General features: G+C 48.6%; 1 protein-coding gene across 13 annotated transcripts in view; it reads right to left on the bottom strand.

Moving 5' to 3' along the window:
- AGAP1 (ArfGAP with GTPase domain, ankyrin repeat and PH domain 1) overlaps positions 1–27,723 on the bottom strand; it is a 645,437-nt gene that overhangs the window by 456,993 nt on the left and 160,721 nt on the right. For 5 of the 13 annotated variants that reach the window (XM_065526308.2, XM_065526307.2, XM_065526309.2 and 2 more), the window contains exon 1: positions 11,210–12,325. The exons of 4 other annotated variants lie outside the window; for them this stretch is intronic. In XM_065526308.2, coding sequence (XP_065382380.1) covers positions 11,210–12,167 — 958 coding nt within the window. In that variant the 5' untranslated portion in view covers positions 12,168–12,325. Of the gene's footprint in view, positions 1–11,209; positions 12,623–27,723 lie in introns of those variants that run through there. 4 more of the 13 variants (XM_065526305.1, XM_074010557.1, XM_015433003.4 and 1 more) reach the window with 3 other exon arrangements.

The raw sequence follows: 27,723 nt of genomic DNA, 5'->3' as shown, positions 1-27,723 counted from the left end.
TTCTTTGTCTTTCTAACAAGTTATTCCTAAATTTTACAAACTTACATGTAACACATTTAAATATTAAAATAACTAAACTTATTTTATAATCTATAAATTTTATTGTATAATTTATAAATATTAAATATAATACGTTTTAAGTATTGTACAATATTTATAAATTATACAAACATAGATGGCATTATATCAAATATGAGGGAGGCAAGTACATTTTTAATAAAACAATGGTATCTAAAATAGTTAATTCTTTCCAAGGGGTCAGTATTTTTTACCAATTCTGTCTTTTTTGTTGTTGTTTTTTGAAATGGAGTCTCACTCTGTTGCCCAGGCTGGAGTGCAGTGGTGCGATCTCAGCTCACTGCAATCTCTGCCTCCTGAGTTCAGGCGGTTCTCCCACCTCAGCCCCCCGAGTAGCTGGGATTACAGGCATCCACCACCATGCCTGGCTAATTTTTTTAATATTTTTACTAGAGATGGGGTTTCACCACAGGCTGGTCTCGAACTCCTGACCTCAAGTGATCTGCCTACCTTGGCCTCCCAAAGTGCTGGGATTACAGGAGTTGAGCCACCGCGCCAGTCCCCAGTTCTGTCTTAAAGAAAATAATTTACTTTGGGTTTTCCAGGAGAATAAGATTTCCCATAGACACAGAACCATGGCAGGGTAGCCGCACTTCCTTCCAGAACATTCCCTGTGTTGGAGGGGGTGGGATGAGTCCATCAACAAAAAGGACTGTAAACTACAGCAGCTGGCAACAAGCCGGAACACGAACTCCACGCTCGTGCTGCCTGAAAACACACACACACACATGCACATGCGCACACTCCCACATATCGAGTTCACTCACCAACGCCCAGCAGGTAAAATGCCATTGCCAGTCCTCGCTTTTCGGGTGAGAAAACTAAGGCACAGACAGGTTAAATAACTTGCTAAAGGTCACACATCTAGTAACCGGCAAATTCAGGGTTCTGGGCCAGGCATGGTGGCTCAGGCCTGTAATCCCAGCACTTTGGGAGGCCAACGTGGGCGGATCATTTGAGGTCACGAGTTCGAGACCAGTCTGGCCAACATGGCGAAACCCCATCTCTACTAAAAATTTTTTAAAAATTAACCAGGCATAGTGGCACACACCTGTAATCCCAGCTACTTGAGAGGCTGAGGCAGGAGAATCGCTTGAACCTGGGAGGCAGAGGTTGCAGTGAGCCGAGATTGCACCACTGCACTCCAGCCTGGACAACAGAGTAAGACTCCATCTCAAACAAAACAAAACAAAACCCCCACCAAACAGGTTCCTGGCTCCAGACGCCTCATTCTTAGCCACCAAGCTAGTTCAGAGTGAAAATGAAATATGCCCATCTTGAAAGGAGGAGTCCACAATGTATATATAGTTATTTCTACATTAAAACAAACAAAAGTGCTGATACTGTTTTATAACACAGTATAAAATATGCAAACTGAGGCCAGGCACGGTGGCTCATGCCTGTAATCTCAGCACTTTGGGAGGCTGAGGCAGGTGGATCACGAGGTCAGGAGTTCGAGACCAGCCTGGCCAACATGGTGAAACCCCGTCTCTACTAAAAATATAAAAAAAAATTTAGCCGGGCGTGGTGGCGGATGCCTGTAGTCCCAGCTATTTGGGAGGCTGAGGCAGAGCACTGCTTGAACCCGGGAGGCGGAAGCTGCAGTGAGCCAAGATCGCACCACTGCACTCCAGCCTGTGCGACAGAGCAAGACTCCATCTCAAAAAAAAAAACTACAAGCAAACTAAATTAGACCCTTTAGAGTACTTAAGGTATACACACGTGGAAAACAATAAATTTCGCCAATACTGTAATTTCCAACCTACTGCTCTATTAACAATCCACTTTTAAAAGTCAATTAACACAGAGTCTAAGAGCACATCATTCAGTAAGTGCTGGTCAATGCTAACGGTACAGATGAAAATTAAAACTGTATTATATTTTTAGGTGCATACTGTATTCCACATTTATTCTTGTCTTGTGAACTTGAACTGTTAGTCTCAAGAATGAGTGAACAAAGCCTTTACACTTTCACAGGTCTTTGAAAAAACGATGGCTCTGCATGTGTCTGGCTGTCCACGTGTGGGCTGTGTTGGGAGAAGGGAGCAGACAAGATGGTTCACTAGCTGGAGGAAAGGTGACAGGACAGTCACCCCTCTCCCGCTCTAGCACGGCACCAGGTTTGCAGTCACCTGCTCCTCCGCTCTAGTGCATGCTTCCTCCTTGGGAGGCGCGTAAGAAGGATCAGTGTCAAAAGGGCTGAAATTTTCAGAGGCCAGCAAACTGCCCAGCTGAGAGGAAGTAGGAAAAACACAGCTGGCTGCATCCTGAGCTGCAGCTGTGAGCACAGTCATCGTATCTGGGTTCACAGTCCCAGTGTCGGCTCAGGTGTTCAGAGGGGGAAGCTGGCCCAGGAAGTGTGGAGTGGGACTCTGAGCTGAACCTGTGGGAGGCCGCAGCCACTCTCTTCCCACCAGGCCAGGCGATTCTTCTGGTGAGGCCTGAAGCTGAGGATGTGCCTAAGGACAGCATTCCCAACAAGGAGAGGCTCAGGCAGGAGACCCACGCCAGGATGCTCCGGGCAGGTACAGCCCCAGCTGCACACACCTACGCAGGTACACTCACCATGTCAGCACCAGCCAAAATGGATGTCACTTGCTCCCGGCCAAGAACAAGACACCAGGAGAAGCCAGCCTTCTGCTCTCGGTGCCTCCCCCCATGGCATCAAGGGGATGCCTGGGACCCCCTCCCCAGGCCCACAGAGAGCCACAGAACAGAGACGGGGGGATCACACATCAAGTCACCTGAGATGGGTCCCAATGGTCACGAGCGTGCTTCCCAAGTCACAACTTCCAGAGGGGGCTGCAGGGCCCCTGACCCCTCTGGACACCAGCATTCACACTCAAACCCCTGCCCCACCCCACCCCCACCAGGGCTCAGGCCCAACACTTCTCCCACAGCCAAATCAAAGACCAAATCCTGGCCAAACATCCTTGAATTCTTAATATTTTAGCTCATTTCCACGGACAAAGTAGATTTTATCAATCTTCTATGAATATATATTTAATCACCGCTCTTCAGTTGCAGGGCATGGGTAGCCACAAGGAAGGCCAGCCATGGGGCCAACTCCCTGTGCTCTGATCTCTGGCATATAAAGCTAAAGTTCCTCTCACTAGTTACCTGCTGGCACAACCATTATCTAAGTTTGTAACATTATCTTCAACGGTTAAGCCATGGTGCTTTTGATCCAAAGTAGTCGTACGTTACTTACAAATGACAGTCAAAATGTCAGCGTCAGTATAACACAGATCCACGTAACACCATTCGCATCATATTAGAAACCTAAATATCTGAAAATACCGAATTCACCGAACGACCTTTATTACACTCCAGTGAACAAACCTCATCGATATATTGTGTCAATGCTTTCTTACTCTGAAGATGGAAAGTCACACCCAACAACGAATATCCATCCTTATTCTCTAAAATCTCAAGAACACAGATTACTCTGCTTTCCAGGCAATGCTCTCTGGTGCCAGCTCTCCGGAAGAAGGCACAGCAGGGATTATGAAAGGTGACGCTGGGACGCAGCACTCAGACTGGCTCTCCAACATAAACACATATTTGGCTTGTACCAGGAATGAGACGAATCCATATGCTGCCAAGTAATCGTTACTCCTCCAGTTCTACGAATAAGAGGAGTGGGAAGGGGATTAAGCCAAAGGAAAAAAAGAGCTTTATTCTTCCCGTTTATAATTTTAAGGTAACAATGGTCAATAATTTTAAAGGAAGTAGTTAAATTGAAGATCATGAGAAAACACAGGGGAAAACAGTGAAAGCAAAATACAAGGTTGGCTTATACTTGTAGCTTCGGGATATTAAAAATCCACCTGAGCAAATGTGTATCTCATAGTAACTATAAATACAAACATAGCCACATATGCAATGTTTCTATTTTTAGGTCTTTTGCAAAACCCGTATTACAGCTAAATCAAATAAAACAAAGATATGGTGCTGGGCTGTACAGTGACACATTTGTTTACTGGCATAAGGTAGGCAGGGCTCAGAGACGTAGATAACTAGGCAGAACCACCTTACTAACCGAAGTATTGTTGTGAAGACTAAATCCACTCCACTGAATCAAGACACTGCTTTCTCCATATGGCAATTTAAATGTGTTCCAACAACCAATAGAAAAGCGTTCATTCTTTCTTGCCACCATCATTGTATTATCCACACACCTGAAATCAGTTTTTGAGTCAAGACTGTGCACAGGGAGAATCCGATTAAGATCATGCCCAGCCACCACTCGCCATCTGGATGCCCAGAAGGCAAATGGCATCAGTATTGAGAGGGGCTTCATGGCCCCAGGCAGCACTACTGTGGGGCTGGCAGGCGGGAAAAGGAGAGTGGGAAGCAGGGACCTTCCACCCAGCACTTTGCAGCTGACAGGCAGAACTCTTACTACGTCTCAGGTGAGCCGGCAGCATATACCAGGATTTCAAGGTGGGGGCGGGAGGCAGGCAGGCAGGAGGACAGTCCAAAGAAACTTCAGACAATTATCTTCCTTTAAATCTGGGAGAAAAGTAACCGCTGAGAGAAGACCAGGTGAAAAATCAAATCCTAGATTCTGAAAGGACTCTAGACCTTGAAAACTAGGATGGGACTTGAAGACCACCAATTCTACCCGTGACCACACACACAGCCCCCATCCTAACAGTCCCTCACCAGCCCGAGTCTGGGTGCCTCCAGTGATAGGAGAAGCCAGCTTCTTCCACATCGGAACAGCTCTGCTTGTGAGAAATGACTTCCTAATTCGGAGCCCAAATCCTTTTGCCTTTAAGTTTCCTTAAGCAGCACTAGACACTGTGTCCTTTCCACGTCTGTTTCTCTAATACTAGGAACAAAGCCTCCATGCTCCAGTCTCCTCTTCCAAATGACACATCCACAGTGTCTTCAATGAACTTGGCTTCCCGAGTGTTCATGAACCAGATCAGGAGAGCAGAGTAGGCATCTATGAACAAATCCAAAAGAGAACAGACTCTCAGAAGGTTGGGATTCTAGTCTGGCAACTGAAATAGCCAGAAGAGTGAGATATCCAAGTATCTTGGAGCTGTCAACGAGCTGCACTGGCACCAGAGGAGCAAGACCAGTGCCACGCAGGCCCATCAGCGCCATAAGTGACTGTGCCGGCTCCTGAGGCAGCAGCACTTACGGCACAGGAAAGCAAGTCACCAACACACATCCTCAAGGCCAAAACCCTGCTTTGCATATTTCACAGAACAACTGGTTTTGCTTTTTTTTTTTTTTTTTTTTTTTTTCCTGTAAAGAGCTAATGGGGGCAGAAAGGCAGAAACTGGATAAATATTCTTCCCTCATCTCCACCAACAGAAGTGGTATCTGAGTGATTCTGACCCTGTGTAGGAGTCAGAGAGGGCGGGGCCCGTGTCAGAAAGGCTGGCGGCATTGTCAGTCTCAAGTGCCTGACGGTCAGCAGACCAGCTCAAAGAAGCCCTTGCAATGACAGGCACAGAGAGCAAAGGAACACAAGATTCCCTCTGACAGTCGTTTCAAACAAATGAACATCCACTCAAACGATGCCCCCAAAGGCCGTACAGAGAAAAAAGGAGCGTTCCTGCATGCTGACCAAAACACCCGGCACATGACGTCACGTGAAATCTTGGACCTAACGATCACACCAGAAACAGATTCAAAATATTTTCACCATTCCCAACAAAGGACAGTATAGGAAAGCAACCATCATTTTCCCTTCCACTCCCACCGACCAAAATGCACCTCATAAAAATTATCTTCATTTGTTAGACAAGGAGCTGCCGAAACAATCCCTTCACAAGCCTCTCACTGGTACACCCTGGTACTGAATGAGAGAGGAGAGGACTCCCATCTTCTGACCCAGGGAAGCGTGCTGCCTGGTAAGCTTTCTGAGTCTTTAGAGCTGTTAGTGATGTCACAATTAAAAATCAACCAGGAAAATGAACACAATAAAAGATTATAAGAAAACAAAGGGCCAAGACCCATTGTTGAATTAAAACTAGCTAAAAGAAATTAAAGGAGCAGCTACATTCATGTCTTAATAGGAGAAGAGAGAACTAGCAAAGGTGAGTGCATGTATCAACAATGGGAAACACAGTTCTAGGATTGCCATCCATAAGGAAAAATCAACACCACAGCGGATTCTAATTTGGGCTGAACAAAACCTAAACCAAAACGATCATGGGCAGATGGTACTTCTTTCTAAATAACGAAGAGACAATAATCTCCCCCCTTTCTGCTAATCCATTGACCTTAATACCAATTCTGTTCTTAATCACCTGGCAACATGAGTGCAGCTGTGCGCACTTCAGCTCATCACGAGACTACCCTCAATAACTAAAACTTTTTTGTCGTTATTTCACTCACTGTGACATCATTTTAAGTTAATATAATTGTTTCGAATCATTACAGGAAAATAAATTGACAATAGCCTAAAGGAGAATTCCTATCAGAAACAAAAACCATATACCAAAAATAGTTTTCAAAAACAAAAACACCAAAGCTCACTGTAGAAAGAGTAACATCCTGTTTTATGTTTAGTGTTAGCATTAGTCATAAAGATCTGGGGAACACGAATAAATTCTTAGCAATTAACTACAGAAATCCCAAACACCTTGCTGGTGGAGTCGTCTCTACCTGGTAAACTCCTACAGATCCTACAAGATCCAGCTCGTTTACCCCTCTGTGAGGCCTTCATTAACTCCTTTCCATTAACTCAAGGACATTCAATTCACTCCCTCTTCTAGTTCTCTCATTAGTTCCTCCCACAAACATTTACTAAAATCTACGTGTCAAGCACGGTGTCTATAACTCTGCAGTACACAGAGGAATGATCATGCTGCATGCCCAGGAAGGACTCACTAGTTAGAAGTGGCAGGCATGTATGCGATGTTATTATTACACAGTGCGACTAGTGCTCTAATGGAGATATGCTGTGCAGAGAAATAGTCATATCTTCCCTCAAGTACCCCGTGAGGCTGTGATTCATTCAATCGTTTCCATCTCCTCCAGTGTGCTACCGACCTGTGAAGACAGGAACTGTGCTCTAGTTAGCCCCAGCTCCCACTGCCTAGTGAACGCAGAACACACCATAGAAACGCAATATATGTTTGTTAACGCATTAGAGACAATAAGATTACTTAAAAAAAACAAAACTACTGGTGCTTTATAATTGGGTCTTACAGCTCCAAACAAAAGGTATTTGTTAACTGTATAACCCAATAATTTGCTGCAATGTGCGTGTTAACACTGGAGGACCTCTGGAGCAGATGTACTTTTTGAACATTCCCCTGGTGGCAGGATATTCCACCCCAAGTCATCAAAGAGAAAGATGTTAACAGGTGACCTATGCTGAAACTTGGGCTCCAATCTAAGGAAATAAACACAGCAGGACACAGACCCCGGGTGGCTTAGAAGGTTCCCTGGCGGACCTTCAGCACAGCTCTTCCATGTACCCCAAATACAACTGCTCTGTCTCCAGGAGAATAATTTTAGCCCTAAACAAAAATAATGAGGAGTTTCCCAAATTGCTATCTGGAGTCATTTACAAAAAGCAAGCAAACTCTAGGAATATTCAATTGTAACAACAAAAGACTGTAGCTAATCAATTCTAATAACAAAAAACTGTGATCAGTTCAAAATGTTTCAAATGAGAAACACTGAATTACATAGTTTCCTTACAAGTGTCCTTTTCAGGAACAAATCAAATTTAAAAATCAAAATTTATCAAATTGTTTCATTTAATTGCTGTGTCCTCACATTCTCCACTGAAGGTTGTTTGTTTAAAATGATTAAAAAAACAAAAACAAAAACAGGGTGCGGTGGCTCATGCCTGTAATCCCAGCACTTTGGGAGACTGAGGGGGTGGATCAAGAGGTCAAGAGATGGAGACCATCCTGGCCAACATGGTGAAACCACCTCTCTACCAAAAATACAAAAACTATCTGGGCATGGTGGCGGGCGCCTGTAGTCCCAGCTACTCTGGAGGCTGAGGCAGGAGAATCGCTTGAACCTGGGAGGGGGAGGTTGCAGTGAGCCGAGATTGGGTCACTGCACTCTAGCCTGGCAACAGGGTGAGACTCCGTCAAAAAAAAAAAAAAAAAAAAAGGTCTATCACCCTACAGTAATTGAGTGATATAAATCAAGGGAATCAGAAATTAAAGAACAAAGCCAGTCATAAAATGTGCTGTCAAAAATTAGTTGTAAATTACTAATTTTAAAAGCTAACCTCAGTAAGAGTATCAATGAATCACTTTATTACTGTAATCAATCCTCCCAGACAGCTAGAGAACACCCTAAAGACACTGAATGCTCTGGATGGGCATAGTCAGTGTGGACTTCACTCCCAGCACAGCTGGTTCCAGGGCCGGCCCGGAGAGCATCCACTGCGATGCAGAGCATGCGCTGCAAGGGGACACCCTACAGTGTCATTAATCATTTATTATTTGATCTTTCCTTGCATTAAATTATACTTGAGTCAACGGACTCTGCCTCAATACATGTGTATCAGGTAACACGAAACTGCCCTCGATGTGACACAGGGTCTTTCTGGAATGTCTGCTGGCTGGCTGCCATCAGCTGCAAGCCTTACATAGAGGGAGCAGCCCTGAACTCAGGGAGGCAACTGTTCTGCATTAGGGGGAAGAACTGGGAAGAGCCTAAATAGACAAGTTCCAACAAGGATCAGAGAGTACAAGAGAATCATCCTACAAAAGGTAGGTGTTCCAATCCTTTCATCCTTAACGCCTTGAGTTCAGAATACAGGCAAACCAAAGGCACACATATGTAGGAGCCCGTGTGTGCTTTAAAATAAGATTCCAGCCATCTTGCTTCCCTGTGCTAATGGAAATACCTTGCCTAAGCATTTAACGCTGGGAAGCCAAATAGACTATTTAATGCAATAATTACTTAGTCTTTAGTTTCCTGTAGCCAATTCAAAAATTTACTTAGCTGTTTTAAAGAAGATGGAAAGATTCTAACAGAAGGAAAACCTGCACAAGCTGATGTCATTTTTAATTTCCTTTATATTTTCAAGGACTCTAAATTTTAAACATTATGGCCAAGATGCAGAGAAAGCCAGTGGTGCTTCTCATGATGCTTATCATGTTGCAGATCTACGACAGTTTAGCTGTCAATCTAAAATCCAAAAAGGTCTGAGAATGGAAGGAACTTCTTTTCATAAATGGTTGGCAAATTATTTTGGTGGCAAAACCAGACTCTAACCTAACTGGCATGAGGCTATTTTTAATCACTATTTATTTCACTGAGTGTGGATATCTCAGGCTTTGCTGCAAAATACTAGTATGTTATTACAGGGCGCCACCCGACCTCACAGGCAGTGTTCTACAACACACACCATTTTACCTTCCTCAGATCCAAAATTTCCGAGTTCTACAAACTCACCTGTCCCCAGTGGTTTGGGGACTTGCATCCTATGGACATTTACAGGGAAACCAAGCTTGGGCTCTATTGCATCTGACTCTTACCTTACAGACTCTCATCTAAATTCAAAATCTTATACAGCACCTAAATTCTGAATAATTTATGTCACAGGAAGCAAACATGTAAAGACTGGAGAAGTGTAATAAAATGAGAGGTTGTGATACCTGTGGGGACTATAACTTTTACCTGTAATAGACACTGGTATCACCAAAATCCTAAGAATATTGATATTTCAGACATTTTAGCCAAAGGCAAAGAATTTATCCAGGTGAAACATGTAGCTTTTTTGAGTACGCGATTACTTAGAACTTCAGAAAAAAGTGAGGCCCTAGAGTTCTGACCATATGTGCTGTAATGTAGTTCATTAAATTTCCATTTTTCTATACAACTCACAATGCTACTAATATTATGTCTCAGACCAAAGTAATTCCACCCAGAGAAGGACTGACCACAAAGAACAAACTGAGCATTACTATAAACATTCCAACACACGTCACCCCCTTACTACTCCAAATCTACTATCAATCCATTTGACCAGAGAGGAACTACCCAAACCCCAAATGCTTTTAACTTGTATCAAGAGGGACCACAACGAAACGCATCCTCTCTAAATCATGTCTGTGCCTTTCTCTTTCTCGCTCTGATACAAACTCGTCTGGAACCAATGCAGCTAATTACTGTTTTCTTCAAAGTCCACAGAACAAAGATGCAAGCCTGCTATCAGAGAACTGGGACCTTCAGGTCTTAACTTCCTCTGAACGCCAATGATGACAGGAGCAACTTCGTGCAAACCAATTCTTTTAACAAAATAACACGCATTACTTTCTAATATTTTAAGAGAATACACGAAGGGAAGTTTCTGGAGGCTCTGACCCCCAAATGCTACCTACCAAAAGGTTAACTGATTCCTGCAGTGGAATACCATATCTGGCTGGAGATCCCTCCCTGCAAAGTCCCTGTCAGAGGACACAAGGGAACAGACACCTGAGGTTTCAGAACAGGCTGCAGGGCTGCAGTTTTCCTGCCCCTTTGCTAGCCTACATTACGAGGAAACAGATCCGGTCCCAGACTCGCTCTCCACGTTAAGATGCCACCTGGCAGGAAAGCTGCGGAGACAGGCCTCCGTCCCGCCCTGCGCCTCACCACTGTAGTGAAGTGTCCTCACAGCCAGCTCAATACCGAGGGCCACGGAGTCATCTGAGGCCCCACCACAGCATTCACAGATGGTAGCACCAACAGGGAGACGACTGCAGGCAGGGAGGGGGGCCAGGATGAATGCCGGCTTTTCCCACCCAGGCAGCGGCACCTGTGCGGGGGCGACCGGCGAGCCTCGGCTCCCTGGGGCGGCCTCACAGGTGTCACGGGCAGCCAGTTCAGGGCCCGCTCCCGCAGAAGGCCCAGCCAGAACGCGAGGGAGGTCGGCGCCGCCTGGCAAGGCGACCTGTCCCGGGTCAAGCTCTCCTTGATGAAGGTGGTGGACCCCGAGGGAAACTGGCACGCACAGCCAGGCGCAGGGGCAGCCAGAAAACGCAGGACCGCTGCGCCCTGCTGGGGAAAACCGCAGTACCCCAGTTCACTTCTCTCCAGGCCACGTGCCGGCTACCGACCCGGGAGGGCGGGTTCCATGGCCACTGTGGAGCCAGCAAGTCCCCACCACGCCCCTTCCCGTCCCGGGACCCCCGGCCACGCTGCCCACCTCTGCGCGGGGAGCCGTCGATGCTCTCGCCGCTGGACGAGTGCGCTTCGACTGGCGGCCGCCGCAGGCTGAAGTAGCCGCGCGGCCGCGAGGCTCCGCTCCGTGGGGAGGGCCCGCCGCCCGGGCCCCCATCCCTGCGCGCGAAGATGCCGCTGAAGAAGCGCAGCAGCCGGTGTTCCGAGGCCGCGCCGGCCCCGGCCGCCGCCCGCGCGCGCTCCAGCCGCTGCAGGTCGCTGTTGTCTAGCGTGCGGTTCTTGCTCTTACTGCGCTCCCAACGCTCCAGGTCCGATAGCGTGTCGTTCTTGCTGAGCACCTCGCCCACGTCCAGGGTGTTGCGCTTCTCCGAGGAGGGCTGCGTGGCGGCCGCGGGCTCCAGGGTGGCCCCGGCTGCGGCCTCGTCATCCGGCGCCCAGGCCAGGCTCCCGGAGCTGCTGTGGCGCCTCCCGCCGCCCAGTGTCCGGCCCTGCGGCGCCTCAGGCCCGCTCCAGTGCCTGAAGCTCAAGCTCCGCCGCAGGGGCGCGGCCCGGGCCCCCTCCACGTCGGGGCTGCCGGGCGCGGGCGAGCCTCGTCCCTCCTCCTCCGCCCGCCCGCTGCTGGCCAGGTCCGCGGGTTCCAGGCCGCGTGCGCACGGCCGGAGCCGCCCCAGCTCCAGCTGCCCGGTGCTGCGGGTGCGGAAGGTGCGGAAATCCCATGCGCGCGGCCGGCGACCCTCCGGTTCCTCCACACCCTCCGCCTCCTCGGCTTCCTCCTCTAGCCGCCCGGGCGCGTCCGGGGAGCGCGCGGGCCGGGGCCACCGAGCGGGGCGCGGGTCCGGGCCGCCAGAGCCCGGCGCGGCCAGCTGCTCTTTCCTGACCATGGTCACGGAGATGCGGTAGACGGTCTTTCTGGGAGGCGTCCCGCGCGGCATCGCGTCCGCGGGTGGCGACGCGGGCTCGCCGCTGCCGTCCAACAAGTACATGTCGCCCGCGCACTGGGGCCCCGCCGCATCCAGCGAGCCCGCGGGCTGGGAGGGCGCCGGGTCAGGCGAGGAGGGCAGGCGGTCCGGGAGTGTGGCCCACGCCCCCCGCTCGCCGCGAGGGCCGCACTCAGGCTGCGGGGAAGGCGCCCCTGGCACCCGCCGGCCCGTACGCCGCGCCGCCCGAGTGCCGGGGTCCGGGCCCGGGGCGCCGAGCCATGGGCCGGCAGGGCCAGGCGAGGCGGCCGGTCAGGCGCGAGAGCGCTCTCGCCGGCAGGTGCGGCCGCGGTGCGCAGGGCCCAGGGCGGGCGGCGGCGCCCGCGGCTTCATTGTCTACGACGCGGGGCCCGTGCGCATCCTCCCGCCCCGGCAGCACAGCTCGGCGGTTCCGCAGCCTCCGCCACTCCCTGGGCTCCGGGACGCGCGGACAGCTGCGCCGGCTGCGACCGAAGGGTGGCGGGTGGCGGGCGGCGGGCGGCGGGTGGCGGTTTAAAATGGAAACGCGCGCCGGGGCGGGGCGGGCGGCGGGGGCCGGCGTGCAGGGACCGCGGGCCGCGCGCCCAGCCGGGCTGGCGGAGTCCCGGGAGCGCGGTGGCGGCGGCGGCGAGCGCGGCGGCGTGCAGGCCCAAGCGCCGGGATGGATCGGCGCAGCGCGGACCGGAGCCTCGGGGGGCCTAGCCTAGCACCAGCCTGCACCCTAAAACCACGCACACTTTGGGGCTTGGCCTGCAAAAACAAAACTAGGGGCATATCTCACCTGCTGCGCGTTTATATGAGGCATCTTTCCTAACCATGCAGCCTCGAAGATGCAACTCATGTGACTCGTTTAAAAAACCAAGTATCTTTGGTACCTGTTACCCCCAACCTCACCTAGGAACAAGTGGGCTTCCAGGAAGACAAGAACAAAGAGATGTGACTGTGAGGGGAGGGTGCTGTTTACACCAATGCCCTGCCAATGAAGGGCCACAATCTGCCTCCTAACATAATTCTGTCTTGTTTTCATTTTCAATTAGCAATAATCTCACCCCAGATAAACTTCTATGGTACCATACACTACCATACCATATCATCCATACTCTGTGCAAAGCTTCTAAAACAATCTCGTAGGGTTATTTTACCAATGTCTGGGGAAAGATTCCTCACAGGTAAGCACTTACTCCCCATGACGACAGACTCCTAGGAAAATACTGTGGTTAAGAGCAAGAAGACAGACGTGCCTGCCCGCAAGCCAGGCTTATCCACTGACAAACCACCTGCTTTTCCACCTGTAAAATAGGAGCGCCGATAAAAGCTCCTAAACTTTGAGCATTCTTGTGAAGATTAAATTGATTAAAATCCTATGTACCAGGCATTCTGTGTACATGCTAAATATTCACCATTAATACTGAAAACTGAACGTCTCTTCCATCAAATCCCCCACTTCCTACCTGGTGGGCTGACAGATACTGGTCTTGGATATTATCCCAGGCCACACAATATTTAGACATAGGTGATCAACTTATCAGTTCCTCACGCTGTCTTAAACACAGATGTATTGTTTCAGAGTTTCCTTGATGAAAAAGTTTCAGAAGGAAAAATACAATGTCCCCTGATCACACTACATGCTTACACGACCTTCTCCAGACCTAGAAATGCTACAGCTTGCTACAGGCTGTTTCTGGGCAAGGTGCTGGTGGCCAGGCCAGGGGGAAGCATTACTTTGGGATATGCTATTTGCAGGCAGGGATTGTCAGGTGCCAACTTTCCCTACTTTAATCTTATTGTGGGGGTACCTATTGTGTTCACGGCACTGGAAGTGGCATAAAAATGAATTGGGCAAGCTCTCTTTTGAAGGAAGTTATAGAAGTTATAGCCTAGGAAATCTGGATTTTATGACAGTTTGAAATTTAATATTCAGATTTAATGAAATATATCAGAGTGCTAGGTGATTCACTTTATTTTTCTTGAAAGGATACTTTAAAATACACCTGACCACCCTCTGTGGCCTCGACCTCAACATGATTTTCACCATCATAGGGTCACACCTCAGCCTACCAGCTACTCAAACTTTAAAGGCTCTGGATGTGGTACCTCTTATTACGTCCTCATTGTAAGGAGGGGTTCCCAAGACAGAATCATTTTACCTTTTGAGTTTCAATAAAGAAGCCCTCTTTGATAAGAACCAAGAACCCCCAACTTCTAGAGTGGGAGCCAGGCGGGATTCATCTGTCAGAATGGTTCAGAATGATAGCCTAACGCCCATCTGGTTAGGGAGATGCAGAGGCTTGGAGACAAAGGGCACTTCCCCAGGACTACACAGCTCCTCAGTAAGGGTGAAATCTGGGGTTTGGGGGTCACACTGCCTGTGCTCATTTTTTTTTTGTCTTAGTAAGCATCAGCATTCTGCTTTGTTGATAACAAAGACAAAAGTAAACATGTGAATATTACTAAACTCCAAGCAAATCAAATGTAAATGTTATCTTGACATTTCCAGGTAGCATTTTTAGCAAACTTTCAGACTTACTCATTTTTCTATTGGTTCATTTATTCATCGAATATATACTGAGTACCTACTGCAATGCTACACAGTGACAATACAGGGGTTCTGTCCTCAAAGAATTGACACAACACCCAAAAAATGCTAAGACTACGTGATTTTACCACAAAAAGACAGTGAGGGAGATAAAAGCTTCGCGATAATCCCAGAGATAGCTACAGTGCCATACCCTCTCTTTAATGATGAACACCACTAAAATTTGGCAAAAGTCTAAAATGTTATCACTGCAGCTGTACAGACTTAAAGGTCACCCAGGTCTGTAAGTTGAGAAACAGAGCAACGTGGAAAGACAGAGATCTTTGCTACTGTCAAGGGTGGGACCAGAACCCTGGGCTCCTAACTTAGCCAGGTGCGGGAAGGGGAGATCAATTCCCACGATTTGAGACCATGGCTATGTTCAGATACTGAGATGAACTTTAATATGAAAGTAGCTTGTCCAGAATTAAGATATGCAAATCTATCTCGCATGTTCTCTGAAGCATTCATAGAGCCCAAAGTAAAAAATAAAGTAGTACTCCTTCAGGGCTAAAATACTGGACTGTTTGTCTCTCCCAATTACTGTACCTTTGTCTAGAATCCATCCCAGGTTTTGCACTTTGCCATATGAGATGCAGGCTGCAGAGTAGAAGAATCCATTCCGTCCACCTTAGATGACACTGACTCTTCCAGGGAACCTCTTTCAGCCATAGCCAGTGTGTTTGTGATCCTTCAGCATTTCCACCTCAGAAGGAAGCACTTAGTTTCCATACCGATCATAATAATGCCATGTCAAGTACGACTGTGGGTGCTGAAACACCTGGTCAGAGAGAATTGCCTTTCCCCACTGCCCTAGAGAGATGGGCTCTCCCGATGCAAAGAAGACACATGCTCCCGACATGTCACTCCAAAATCTAAATCCCCTTCTACAAAGCCAGACCAGTCTTTTTTGAAGAGGAAAAAAAAAAATCATACTACTATATATGTTCAGATGGCATTATGCTTTCTTTTCCTGTGGTTTTTTAAACTGACTCCACTAGACTGTCATTTCTTGAATTTTTCCATGCCATGGAGCATATCACCATTTTTTAAAAAGCATGTAGTTGATTTCACTGCTACCTCAAAACCAAACAGCAGCCGGGCAATGCCTCCGTGCTGCAGGGACTAATGCCGCCCGAGAGAGGAAGACTGCAGAGAGTTCAGGAAAGGTGCCAGCCCTAGCTAACCCCCATTCATCACCCTCAGCAGCTGGCTTCGCTCCCTTAGTTCCAACTTTATGAGATGCTTTGGCCACCGTCCCACGACTCCTCTGTCCCGGGTCATTTCTAGCGACCTATAAATCAAACATTCTCCTTCAGAATAGTATTTCCAAGTGTTGCTAGAGTCGATAAGCCTTATTTAAAGGAAACTTCTGGTAGCCAGTCAGCAGAGCCATCTGCTACACAGGCTGGCTTTCCAAATAACAGAACCTGACAGCCAGTAATCACGTTTGCAGTATCTTAGCAGAACCGCGTCTGCTGACTGTAGAAACTGGCCAACCACTGGTTCTGCCCTGGCCCAAGCATGCCCACCCCTGGAGCCAACCAAGAGCCCCTCCATGGGCACATCAAAGGCTATTTTCTGGTAGCCAGTTGACTGACAGATACATGTAAGGAGAAGCAATTAGAAAGACAGTTATGTCTTATTAATACTTTTATATTTTTAGCATGAGACTCAAATTCTCATCTGAGAATGTCATGGTAGAATGGTTTCTAAGCTAAGATTTGCCATGATGCTCAGCTTCTAGGAACTGAAAATTCTGCATGCATCTCTTTGCCTGGCACACTCCAGCTGAACTCACTGGGGATCCCATTTTTCTCATTTTAAAAGCTGAAGGTTAAACATGGAACTGTAAAAGAGATGAGGACTTGACCCTTATCTGCTAGTCGAGGAAGGACTGGTATGGTCTGTCTCTAAGGCAGGAACATTGATCCAACAGGAAAAAAGACCCCAGAAGGTCCTCTGAGCACCTGCATCCTTCCTGTGTTTTTTCTTAAGGACCAATGACAGCAATTCCTGCCAACAGAACACTGGCCATTTCTATTGTGTATGAACACACCACCACACAGACAGGCTAGAGGGCAGTGGCAAGATCATAGCTCACTACAGCCTTGAACTCCTGGGCTCAAGTGATCCTCCTGCCTCCTGAATAGCTGGGACCACAGGCATATGTCACCACCCCTGGCTAATTTTTAAATTTTTCTGTAGAGAGGAGGGTCTTGCCATGTTGCCCAGGCTGCTCTCGAATGCCTCGCCTCAGGTGATTCTCCCACCGTGGCCTCCTAAAGTGCTGGGATTTACAGGCATGAGCCATCATGCTTGGCTAATGTTTTTTTTCATTTATTGTAAAGATGGGGGTCTCACTATATTGCACAGGTGGGTCTCCCTTGTTACGCCTGCACCTGGCTAAGGGTTGAGGTGGCATCACTCACACATACCTTATGCTCTGAGAATGGGAACTGCCATGTTACAGAAGAAGAGGCTTTAGTTCTACCCACGCATGAGGAACATGGGAGATTCAGGCCCAGTTTCCTTTCCTCCATGCAGCCAACAGGAAGCATCGGACCCCACACTGAGACTTCATTTCCACTTAAACAGGCCAGTGAGAAGCAAGCTTGGTTTTAAAGCAAGCCAGTAAGTGTCCGCTGTGAGTAGATTCTTATTACCAAACAAAAGGAAAATATTAGATATTTCTTGGTAGTTTTTCTTGCCAAGTGTCAGGCAAAGGTGACTTAAGATATTAAATCAGGCCGGGCATGGTGGCTCATGTTTGTAATACCAGCACTTTGGGAGGCCGAGACGGGTGGATCACCTGAGGTCGGGAGTTTGAGACCAGCCTGGCCGACATGGTAAAACCTTTTTTATATCTGTAAAAATACAAAACAAAAATTAGCTGGGCGTGGTGGTGTGTACCTGTAATCCCAGCTACCTGGGAGGCTGAGGCAGGCAAATCGCTTGAACCCAGGAGGCAGAGGTTGCAGTGAGCTGAGATCATGCCACTGCACTCTAGCCTGGGCAACAAGAGTGAAACTCCGTCTCCAAAAAAATAAAAAATAAAAAAAAAGCTATATATTAAAATTCGATCTCTTTAAGCATTGTTTTATAGAGCCAACACAAACAACACTGAGCAGCCACTTTACAAACACAGCAGCTCCCAGTTCTGGCCACAGTTAGAGAGTCACCAAAGGAACTCCCATCGACCATCCAGCCTTCGAGCTCAGGGACAGGAGGGATGCGGTCAAGGGTAACACACAACACCGCAGCTGTCTATCACACAGCCTCCAAGCAGCTCTGGAGCTTGTGTGCAGAAAAACCAAGACATCCCTACAAATTATCTGATCTTCCTAGTATTAGGTACACAGGGGAACAGGCCTCTTTGGTAACATTTTCCTCTACAGGATTCACGGGAGGGAACTCTTCTAATATCGCCATCTGTACGATGGTCTGCATGCAGACACTCCTTCTCAAAGCACAGGGAAGAGTCAGATTTGGATTCTCCTAAGAGCCTCCTGGAGTAGGAACGAATACCACGAGCTGTCAGAGAACAATGACCTAAATATGTTTGACAACATCTGGATGTTTACCAAGCTTTTCTTTAGATCCACTGACCTCAAAGATTTAGAAAATCCATGACTTACATGAAAATCACATCGAGGCCACAAACGATGCCCTGGGAATTTCTGCCAGCCCCATTACAAAGCCCAGCTTCTGGAAGAGCGTCATTTTACACAGTTCTCCCTTCTGCATCCCATCTGGGATTTGGCTGCAGAGATATCTGAAAAATCTTTCATCTGTGCCGAGGGGACTTGAATATTTGATGTATCTTTTTCCTCTAAATGTGGAAAGCAAAATGCCTATGATGCCAGTTCAAAGCCCAACCCCTGGCTGCTGCTCCCGTCCCAGCAGAGGGAGGGACATGATTGCTCCCCTTCCTTTTTTTTTTTTTTTTTTTTTTTTAAGACAGAGTTTCGCTCTTGTTGTCCAGACTGGAGTGCAATGGTGCAATCTCGGCTCGCTGTAACCTCCGCCTCCCAGGTTCAAGCGATTCTCCTGCCTCACCCTCCCAAGTAGATGGGATCACAGGCACCCGCCACCACGCCCAGCTAATTTTTTGTATTTTTAGTAGAGGCGGGGTTTCACCTTGTTGGTCAGGCTGACCTCAAATGATCCACCCGCCTTGGCCTCCCAAAGTGCTGGGATTACAGGCATGAGCCACCACACCCAGCTCCCCTTCCTCTATTAGACAGCGTGTCCCTAGCTCTGTGTTCCCCAGGCTTGGAGGAAAACACATCAGGGGCTGCTGGGAGCGGCAGCTACCCGCCCTCCTAGTTGGAATGTGCATGGGAGCTCTTAAGAAAGAACTGGGTCCCCGGGATCACGTCTGACACAGTAAGATGGAATAAAACCTCTGCTCACCATGTACCAGTCAGCAGTGGCCAGGAGCACTGAGCACGGTGAGGGGTTCTTGCAGCGGGGCAGGGGGATGAGGGACACAGAGGCTGGGTGTGAGCCCGGAGAACCCCAACTCCTGCAGCTGCTGAGCACCTTTGCTGAGTTATGACACCGTGCTATCTTTCCTCTGTCCAAAATCACCAACTTCGGCCAGGCATGCTGGTGTGCACCTGTAATCCCAGCTACTTGGGAGGCTGAGGCAGGAGCCTCAGCTTGAACCCAGGAGGCCGAGATTGCAATGAGCCGAGATGCCACCACTGCAATCCAGCCTGCGCAACAGAGTAAAAAATAAATAAATAAATAAATCACCAACTTCCATGAAGGCAGAGACTGAGTGGGGGAATGATAAACTAAATTGTGATGGCCACACGATCTACATTACTTCAACACCGCTGTGAGTCCTCCCCTCCAAAGACGCACTCTGTCCCGAGGAGTGTGACTGAAGGTGGGACCTGGTTGATTACGTACCAAGACTTTCCAAATCTGGAAAAGGAGGTTAACTCCTCATCAGCTCAGCTCTGCGCACTGACTGAGGGATCAGAGGAAGCCTGCACAGACACTCTCTAAAGCCATGCCACAAGTTAAGATGTGACTGCCTGGCATGGCACTGAGTGGATACACCAAGCTGGGATTCATGTGCCACCACCCTGGGTCCCGTTTTTCCTGGTCACTGCCTCACAGTCACTCCACCCTAAAGGAGCTGAGTAGGGTGGTCAGCCTGGAGGTGGAGGACCAGGCCGTGCCGCCTCCTCAGCGCCATGGTCTTTTCCTTCCCTGAGTTCCTGGGGCCTCCTCCCATGGCCACACCCCAACTCACCCAGGATAATGCTGCCCTACAGTCTTGGCCTCCAAAAGTCCTTTCTCTGCCCACAACTCCCAGGTTGGCCATCCTTTCTTTCTGGAACTTCCCCTCCAGCTGTAGGGGAGCTGACTGTCATGTATCCTTTCCATCCCAACTCAGAGCTGCCTCCTGGCACCTCCAGAGGCCAAGGGATATCACTGTATCACTGTCCACTCCAGACACGGCCCCACCTGTACCTGGCTCCTGTAAGACCCCACCTGAGCATGCCCCCAAAGGCGGATCTGTACAAACTCCAGTGCACTGGACCAGTGTTCTTCAAGCACGGTCCACAGATCAGCAGCAGGGGCTTCACCCGGAAACCTGACCCCACCCCGAGATGCCCCACGTCTCCCGGAGATTCAGGGGAGCACGAGCATCAGAAGCCCCAAGTCCACCTCACCAAGCCCAGCTGCAGATGCACACAAGTTGGGGCTGCTTCCAGCATCCCACAGCCCCACCACCCCCACAACCCTGGTCAGCCCGTTTCCCATTCCTAGGATTCCTTGAAACTATCACTGCCCCATCCCCTCAGTAGGATGGCATCCGGCCATGACTTCAGAGCTCCCTCAATGTCCTGCCTCCCGCCCACACCCAACTCTCTGGCTCAGAGTTGGCAAATGGACCCTGCACCCTCAATCACAATCACTGCCTTTCCTTCACTCGGCAGAGGAGAACACTGGATTACATCCCACTTAACAGAAAACACAAACAGCTTGCCTCTCCGCCCTCCCTCCAGCCCTCCCTCCAGCCCTCCCTCCAGCCCTCCCTCCAGCCCTCAACAAAAGCCTGTCCTCTGCCTGCCAATCTCTCCCCACTTGCGCATCTGTCTGAACCACCCGAAGAGTCCACTCTCCCTCTACTGGTCACAGCCTCTTCCTCCATCCCGGGATTCCCACAGCACACGCGTCCTTGCTGACCCACCCCCAGACACAGCCTACTCTCAGGAAACCATCCTTACTCCTGCAGTCAGAATCTGAGGGTACGATTCTGTTTGGAGCCCTCAGTGAGTCTCTCTGTCACCTGCAGAATAAAGCATCCATTTCCTTAACCGGTATTCAAGGCCCCTGACACTCTCCAGTCTCCCCAGTTGCACTGAGTGGCTAAGAGGCTGGGGTCCAAGGCCACAAGGATGCAAACCACATGTGACCTCGGGAAAGTGACCTTGAGGCTCTGCATCAGGTTTTCATTTCTGCAAAAACGAGACAATAACAATACGGTAGCTGTGACAGTAAGATGTGATGATGTATGGGAAGCATCTACTCCAATGCTGAAAACCAACAGGGGCTGTTTCTGCTGCATCCCAGGATTCCCCATCTAAACACACCAGTGTCCTTTCTAGTTCCCAACCACACCATACCCAGTCTCGCCACTGTCTCCTGCTGGCACCAGCAGGATGCAGCTCAACTCTACACATCACTGGGGCCTGGACTGAGGAGTCCCCAAGCTCTTTCCCCTGCTGGCTCTGACCCCGTCTTCTCCCCTCACACCTGGGCACACCTGTGCGCACCTGGGCATCTGTCACCCTGCCCTGACACTTCCATTCATAGAACCCCCTCCTTCAGTCAAGGACAACTTCTGTCTCTCACCCTCAAGCCCTTATCAATGTTCTGCTGAATAAATGCGGCTTGGTGGTTGACTTAATCAATCCAGGTAATGCCTCAGTCATGTTACCGACAACAAGGTTGGTCAACTTGTGCTAAACCCCCAGGAAGCCCATTTACCCTTCCACACAGTGCCTCCCCCACCATGACCCCGCAAGTTTATCTAGGAAGTCTCCAGTGGTTAGGGAAAGACACAGAGAAGAGGGTGATTCACTTCTTCCCCTGGCCACAAAAATCCTCGGCGCAGCTGATCTTGGGTGGCCGCCCCCCTGAGAAAGCCTGTCCCTCCCTCCCTCGGTGGAAAACATGAAAACACTCAGTGTGTGTGCCGAGGGGGTGGGGAGCATCCCAGAGTGTGACTGCCTGGGAAAAGTCAGACTGGTGGCAGCTGCTTCATTTCAGAGAATGGGATGCTGGTCAGACAGAGGGGTCTGCAGCCTTGAGGGACCCATGCGGGGGTGCCTGTGGGCCTGTTCCTTCCCTGCCCACCCCACCAGCCTGGGCCCATGCCAGGCCCACTGCACAAGAAGCCAGATGTAGATTCACAAGTCCCTGACCCTCCCAGGACCAGAGGTGGCTGGCTGGTTCCCCAGACTTCGCATCCAAGGGCTTATCTGCAGAGGCCAGGGCCCTAGCTGAGAAACAAAGAAATATACACTATTGATCCAGGGCTTAGAAGATCCATTAAGAAACGGAATACTTGGAATAACTGAGAACTGTTTATAGAGAGGATAATAATTGAACCCATCCCCAGAGTTGATGCAGGGATCTGATAGCTCTCGGCACCTGGACCTGCACAGGTTCTCAAAGGAATGGTTGCTGTGCTTCAAATAGCACCTTCAGGGGAGCTGTAAAGTGACCCCGAGCAGGGCATCGACGTCTGGGAAGTGACCCACAAAGACACGTGTTCAGATAGCACCCTGACTGTCAAAGGATTTCCCCAGAAGCCACAGTTGTTGGAAATTTTGAAAAAGGTGACAGGTTCAGCCTGCTCAGCTGACACCCCTTCCCAATGCACCAAGACCAATGCTTAAGGAGGACGTGGTGGCACTTCAGACGTTAATTCAGTTCATCCATTCTACCCCCAAAGTGCCCCGGAGAGGTAGGTACTATTACTATCCTGATTTTACAGACACAGAAAGACATAAAAAGTCAGCCACAGGTTAAAAGGGTCCCTGGATCTCACTGAAAAGGGTGGGGCTGGATTGAAGTCCACGACCCACTCATCAGATTCACAGAAACACACAAACTCTTCTCGGCGGGGTGTGGGAATCCAGCTCCAGGGCCTTCCCCAGGGCAAGCCCAGAACAGCAGGTGGATTTGCAAAAGGAGGCCGGCGTGGAAGTTGGCAGGGCGGGAACAATGGAGGGACTCTCAAAGGAAAGCGAGAGCTGTACATTTTGCTGGGCTGCTTCAGAGTGAGAGCAGGAAGGAGGAAAGAGGAGGGAGGGAGGGCAGAGAGAAAAGCAATGTGCTAAAAGAGCTTTCGGAGAAAGTACCCAGAAATGGTAGTCAAAAGGGGTAAAACACCACCAACAAAAACAGAAGGTCCCTCACTGGTATTCCAAGGGGGAGGGTGCTGAAAACTCAAGGCTGATTGGGGTAAAACAGGCTCCCATTTCATTTGAATGTCAAAGGACAAAGGAACAGCCCAGTGATTAGGATTATCTCCCAAATCTCACCCTCACCACGAAGTCCCCAGTTTCCTTCCAGAGTTCCTGGAAAGGCTGGGCAGGTGTTCCTTGAGCTGGCTCTGCCCCGCCAACAGCTCCAGGGAAGCCCAGCCTTGCCCACTGCCCAGGTCTCTCTTTTGAGCCTGTCCACCCCTCCACCCCTGCTGGGCGCGCGCCCCCAGCACCCTCTCACCGGACACTCCACTGCACACCTCCTCCCAGACTCTTGACCTCGACCCCGGGAGGCTGCAGGAAAGTCTTTCAATTGTAGATGTCTCTTTGCTAATGTGGAAATACTCACTTACAAAGCCATAAATTCTTCCCATCCGAAGCATTCCGGATATAATTAGAGCAGTACCAAGGCCTGGGCCTTCGAAAAATCGCTTATTTCTCTGAACACATCCAGACCTTTCGCAGGTCTGTCAACCCAGACCCTTCCAAGGAAAATATCGGCACCATTATTTCTAAAGCTGGTAATAGAAGACCTTTTGCTAATAGAAGAAGGTATGCACAAACAAGAAAAAATGCTTTGCAAAAGTGTAAAGGAAAAAAATTCCATAAATATTTAATAGGCCACCAAGGTTTTAACGCCCTTCACTAGCAATAGAAAGATTTTAATGTTCATAACATTTGAAGCCATCACTGTACGAGTTTACCAGCGTTGACCTAACAAAGTACCACGGGCTGTGTGGTTCAAACAACGGACACCTATTTATTCCAGTTCTGGAGCCTAGAAGGCCGAAATCAGCACAGTGTGGACAGGGCTGGTCTCTTTCGAGGACTCTCGGCTTGGACATGCCGTCTTCTCCCTGTGTCCTCACATGGTCTCTCCTCTGTGTGTGTGTCTTAATCTCCTCTTCTTATAAGGACACAGTCTTACTGGATTAGGGCCCACTCTACTAACCTCATTTTGACTCAGTCACCTCTTTCAAGAACCTGTCTCCAAATAGAATCGCATTACGAGGCACTGGGGTTAGGACTTAAAACACACACATTCTGGGAGGCACAGTTTAGCCCACAGGAATCACCACCATGGTTATGTAATAATCACACCACTGGGCTGGGCATGGTGGCTCACAGCACTTTGGGAGGCCGAGGCCAATGGATTACCGGAGGTCAGGAGTTCAACACCAGCCTGGCCAACATGGTGAAACCCCATCTCTACTAAAAATATGAAAAATTAGCTGGGCATGGTGGTGGGCACCTGTAATCCCAGCTACTCCAGAGGCTGAGGCAGGAGAATCACCTGAACCCGGGGGCGGGGGCAGGCAGAGGTTGCAGTGAGCTGAGGTCATGCCATTATATTCCAGCCAGGGAGACAACAGGGAAACTCCATCTCAAATAATAATAATAATACTAATAACACCACCATAACTCATTCTTAAAGTAATGGGAACATTCAGTGTGTAATAGTCACATCTGGATTCACAGAAGGCCTTTTTCTCAATAAAAACTCAAACAGCGACATAAACAAGGTCACGCATTGCACAACTCAACTCCAGGGCTACCCAGTGCCCCACAACTGAAGTAGCAGTTATAAATGGGAGAGAAACTCAGGACTGAGAGAGACAAGATCTCCCGTGTCTGAGGATGAAGTCCAGAGGCTTCCAACTGGAAGAAGCAGAGAGTCCCTCACGGCTCAATTTCACTGTGATACTCTTGGGGAAAGCAGAAACGTTGGAAAGTAGGAAAGTTAACAGTACATGTGTGAGAGCTCGGTCAGCTTATCTGGACTCTGGTTTCCACTTTTCAATGGAATATTAATTGGATTCATTTAAAATCATGCATGTCTTGCTCAAATATTAAATCATAGTCCATGTGACTGTGGTCAGCAATTTCAGCGGGGACTCCTAGTGCAGAACTGAACAGGATGCCTTTCCTTTTCCTTTCTGTTATGTTAAAGGACTGCAGCATTATGTCATAAATAAAGTTTTGGTGCCGCAAAAGAAATAGCACTCAAATATAAAATTTTCTTTTTAATTCTCAGCAAGGCAAGTCACTTCCATAGAAGGGTGCGCCCTTAAAGATGGAGCAATGGTGAGTGCGCACTTGGACAAGGGAGGGAAGGGGGTTCTTATCCCTGATGCACATGACCCCTGCTATGGTGTCATTCCCCTATTGGGTTAGACCGTACAGGCTAAATTAATTCCGACTGGCTAATTTAAAGAGAGTGACGGGGTGAGTGGTTTGGCGGCAAAAATGGTTATGCAGGGTGGAGAATGGTCAGGACGGAGCAGGAAGCAGGTAATCGGAATGAGTCAGGGTGGAGTAGGTGATTGAAATGAGTCAGGGTGGAGCAGGTAATAAAAAAAGGTTGCTTTATGAGAAAGTTAAGCTTAAAAGTAAAAGGCAAAGAACTGAACATACTGACATATTGATTCTTTGAAAAGAAATTTAGAACCCATATCTAACAATTAGCTTCATGTAAACCCAAGTCTTAGGCTTGAAACTGTTGTTTGTTCTCGCATGTAGCCTTAAAACAAGCATACAATGCCTGCCGTGCAAAAAAGTTGTCTTCTTGAAAGCCGAATATCTGTCTCCATCACAGTACAAAGCACCAAGATAAATGAAAGCAATATTCTCTACTGCTCGTCCTCATTAGCCATCATCAGCAGGAGCGGCCCCCTGAGGCCAATCAGAATGGGGGCTGCAGTCTTCCTGGTGAAGGAGAACTCCAGTGCCCTTGCAGGGAAGGAAGAAACATGCGATGGACTGCTTTCCCTGGACTCTGCATTTCTCTGGCTTTCCTGGTAGAGTGCGTACAGCCCTGCTAGTTACTTACTAGAAGTATTGGAGCTCCAACAACTGCCTTGCCACATCCTGCACTGCCCCCTCCCTTTTCCATGTAAAACCCAGGGTCATATTCCAACAAAGATTCTTCCACAGCATCCAGGACGGTGCCCCACTTAAAAAAAAAAAAAAAAAAAAAAAGGCCGGGCGCGGTGGCTCAAGCCTGTAATCCCAGCACTTTGGGAGGCCGAGACGGGCGGATCACGAGGTCAGGAGATCGAGACCATCCTGGCTAAAACGGTGAAACCCCGTCTCTACTAAAAAATACAAAAAAAAAAAAAAAAACTAGCCAGGCGAGGCGGCGGGCGCCTGTAGTCCCAGCTACTCGGGAGGCTGAGTCAGGAGAATGGCCTGAACCCGGGAGGCGGAGCTTGCAGTGAGCTGAGATCTGGCCACTGCACTCCAGCCTGGGCGGCAGAGCGAGACTCCAAAAAAAAAAAGACCTTGGAAATTTCTACTGAATAAACCTAATCCTGAAGAAATCATGCTTTTGGAAATGTGTTAAAAATACACGCATGGCACTACAGATCCCTTCTTTAAGGAATCTTGTTCCATGTGGACTTGCAGAGTGACACACGGGGCACCTGCTTTGCTGGAACGCAGTGAACTGCTCGGCCTGGGATCCCACTCACAGGCAGCCTTGCTAGAGAAACATTTTCACAGCTACTAACTCCTCAGATACAGGTACTCAACACAGGTCAGATATTCCCATCTAGGGGCAGGGAGTATTATACCGGTGAAATACCGGAAAAGGGATCAAAAGTAAGACTAGAGAGCCCATGAGGCAATAAAGGACGGGACGCCTGGGTTGTCCAGGTGTGATTCTGCAACACTTAAAGAGATCCCTGGGCATTACCAACATCGAAATTACCTAGAAAGAAATTCAGGCCACATCACTTTCTAGCTTTCCATCTATTGTCTTTTTCACCTACTCGATGTATTAATACACACCACAAGGAATGCATACACCAGGCTACGAAATTGTGATCTCCCAATGGAATAAAGTCCTTTAAAGAACAAAAATGGAGACAACGACCCATCTACCTTCCAGCTTCTGTACACTTAATTCCATGTTCAATTCCAGCATGAATAAATTTTCAAAGCTTATGTCTCCTGATAAATCTATGCTGACCTTGTACCAAATGCACAAATGTTTCTGTTAACACACAACTCAAAAAAAAAAAAAAAAAAAAGAGGATCATTCTGGATATAGTAATTAATATTCTTTATTCGTGAAAAAGCTTTGTTTAAAACGGTATGATTCAATCAGAAAGTCATTTTCTTTCCGAGTTTGCTGGCCTTCCGATATGAATGCAAATCATGGTGACAAAGACAACACAGGGCTTGAAAACACACTGCCTACTCCTTATAATTGTTTAATCTTGCTCCAGATATAGCTGGGAGATTCTAATTGAATATTTTTATTCCGATTTTCTTGAGACCATTTGCCTACGTGAAAACAAAGCAGAGACTAGTGATGGAGACCTTCTGATGAAATTATCATCAAGCACTGTCATTTGATAAGAGAAAGAAAAAAGGACCTTAAAAATCCTGTGGGTATGACTAGAAACATGTCATCTTTAGAAGTGGCCGGGGGGACTACTGACTACTAATAATCTAGTTCACGTCACTTTAAATGTGTCACCGTCTT

This window comes from Macaca fascicularis, chromosome 12, assembly GCF_037993035.2.
Source record: "Macaca fascicularis isolate 582-1 chromosome 12, T2T-MFA8v1.1".
Classification (NCBI taxonomy): domain Eukaryota; kingdom Metazoa; phylum Chordata; class Mammalia; order Primates; family Cercopithecidae; genus Macaca; species Macaca fascicularis.
This window is presented reverse-complemented; position numbering and strand designations above follow the sequence as displayed.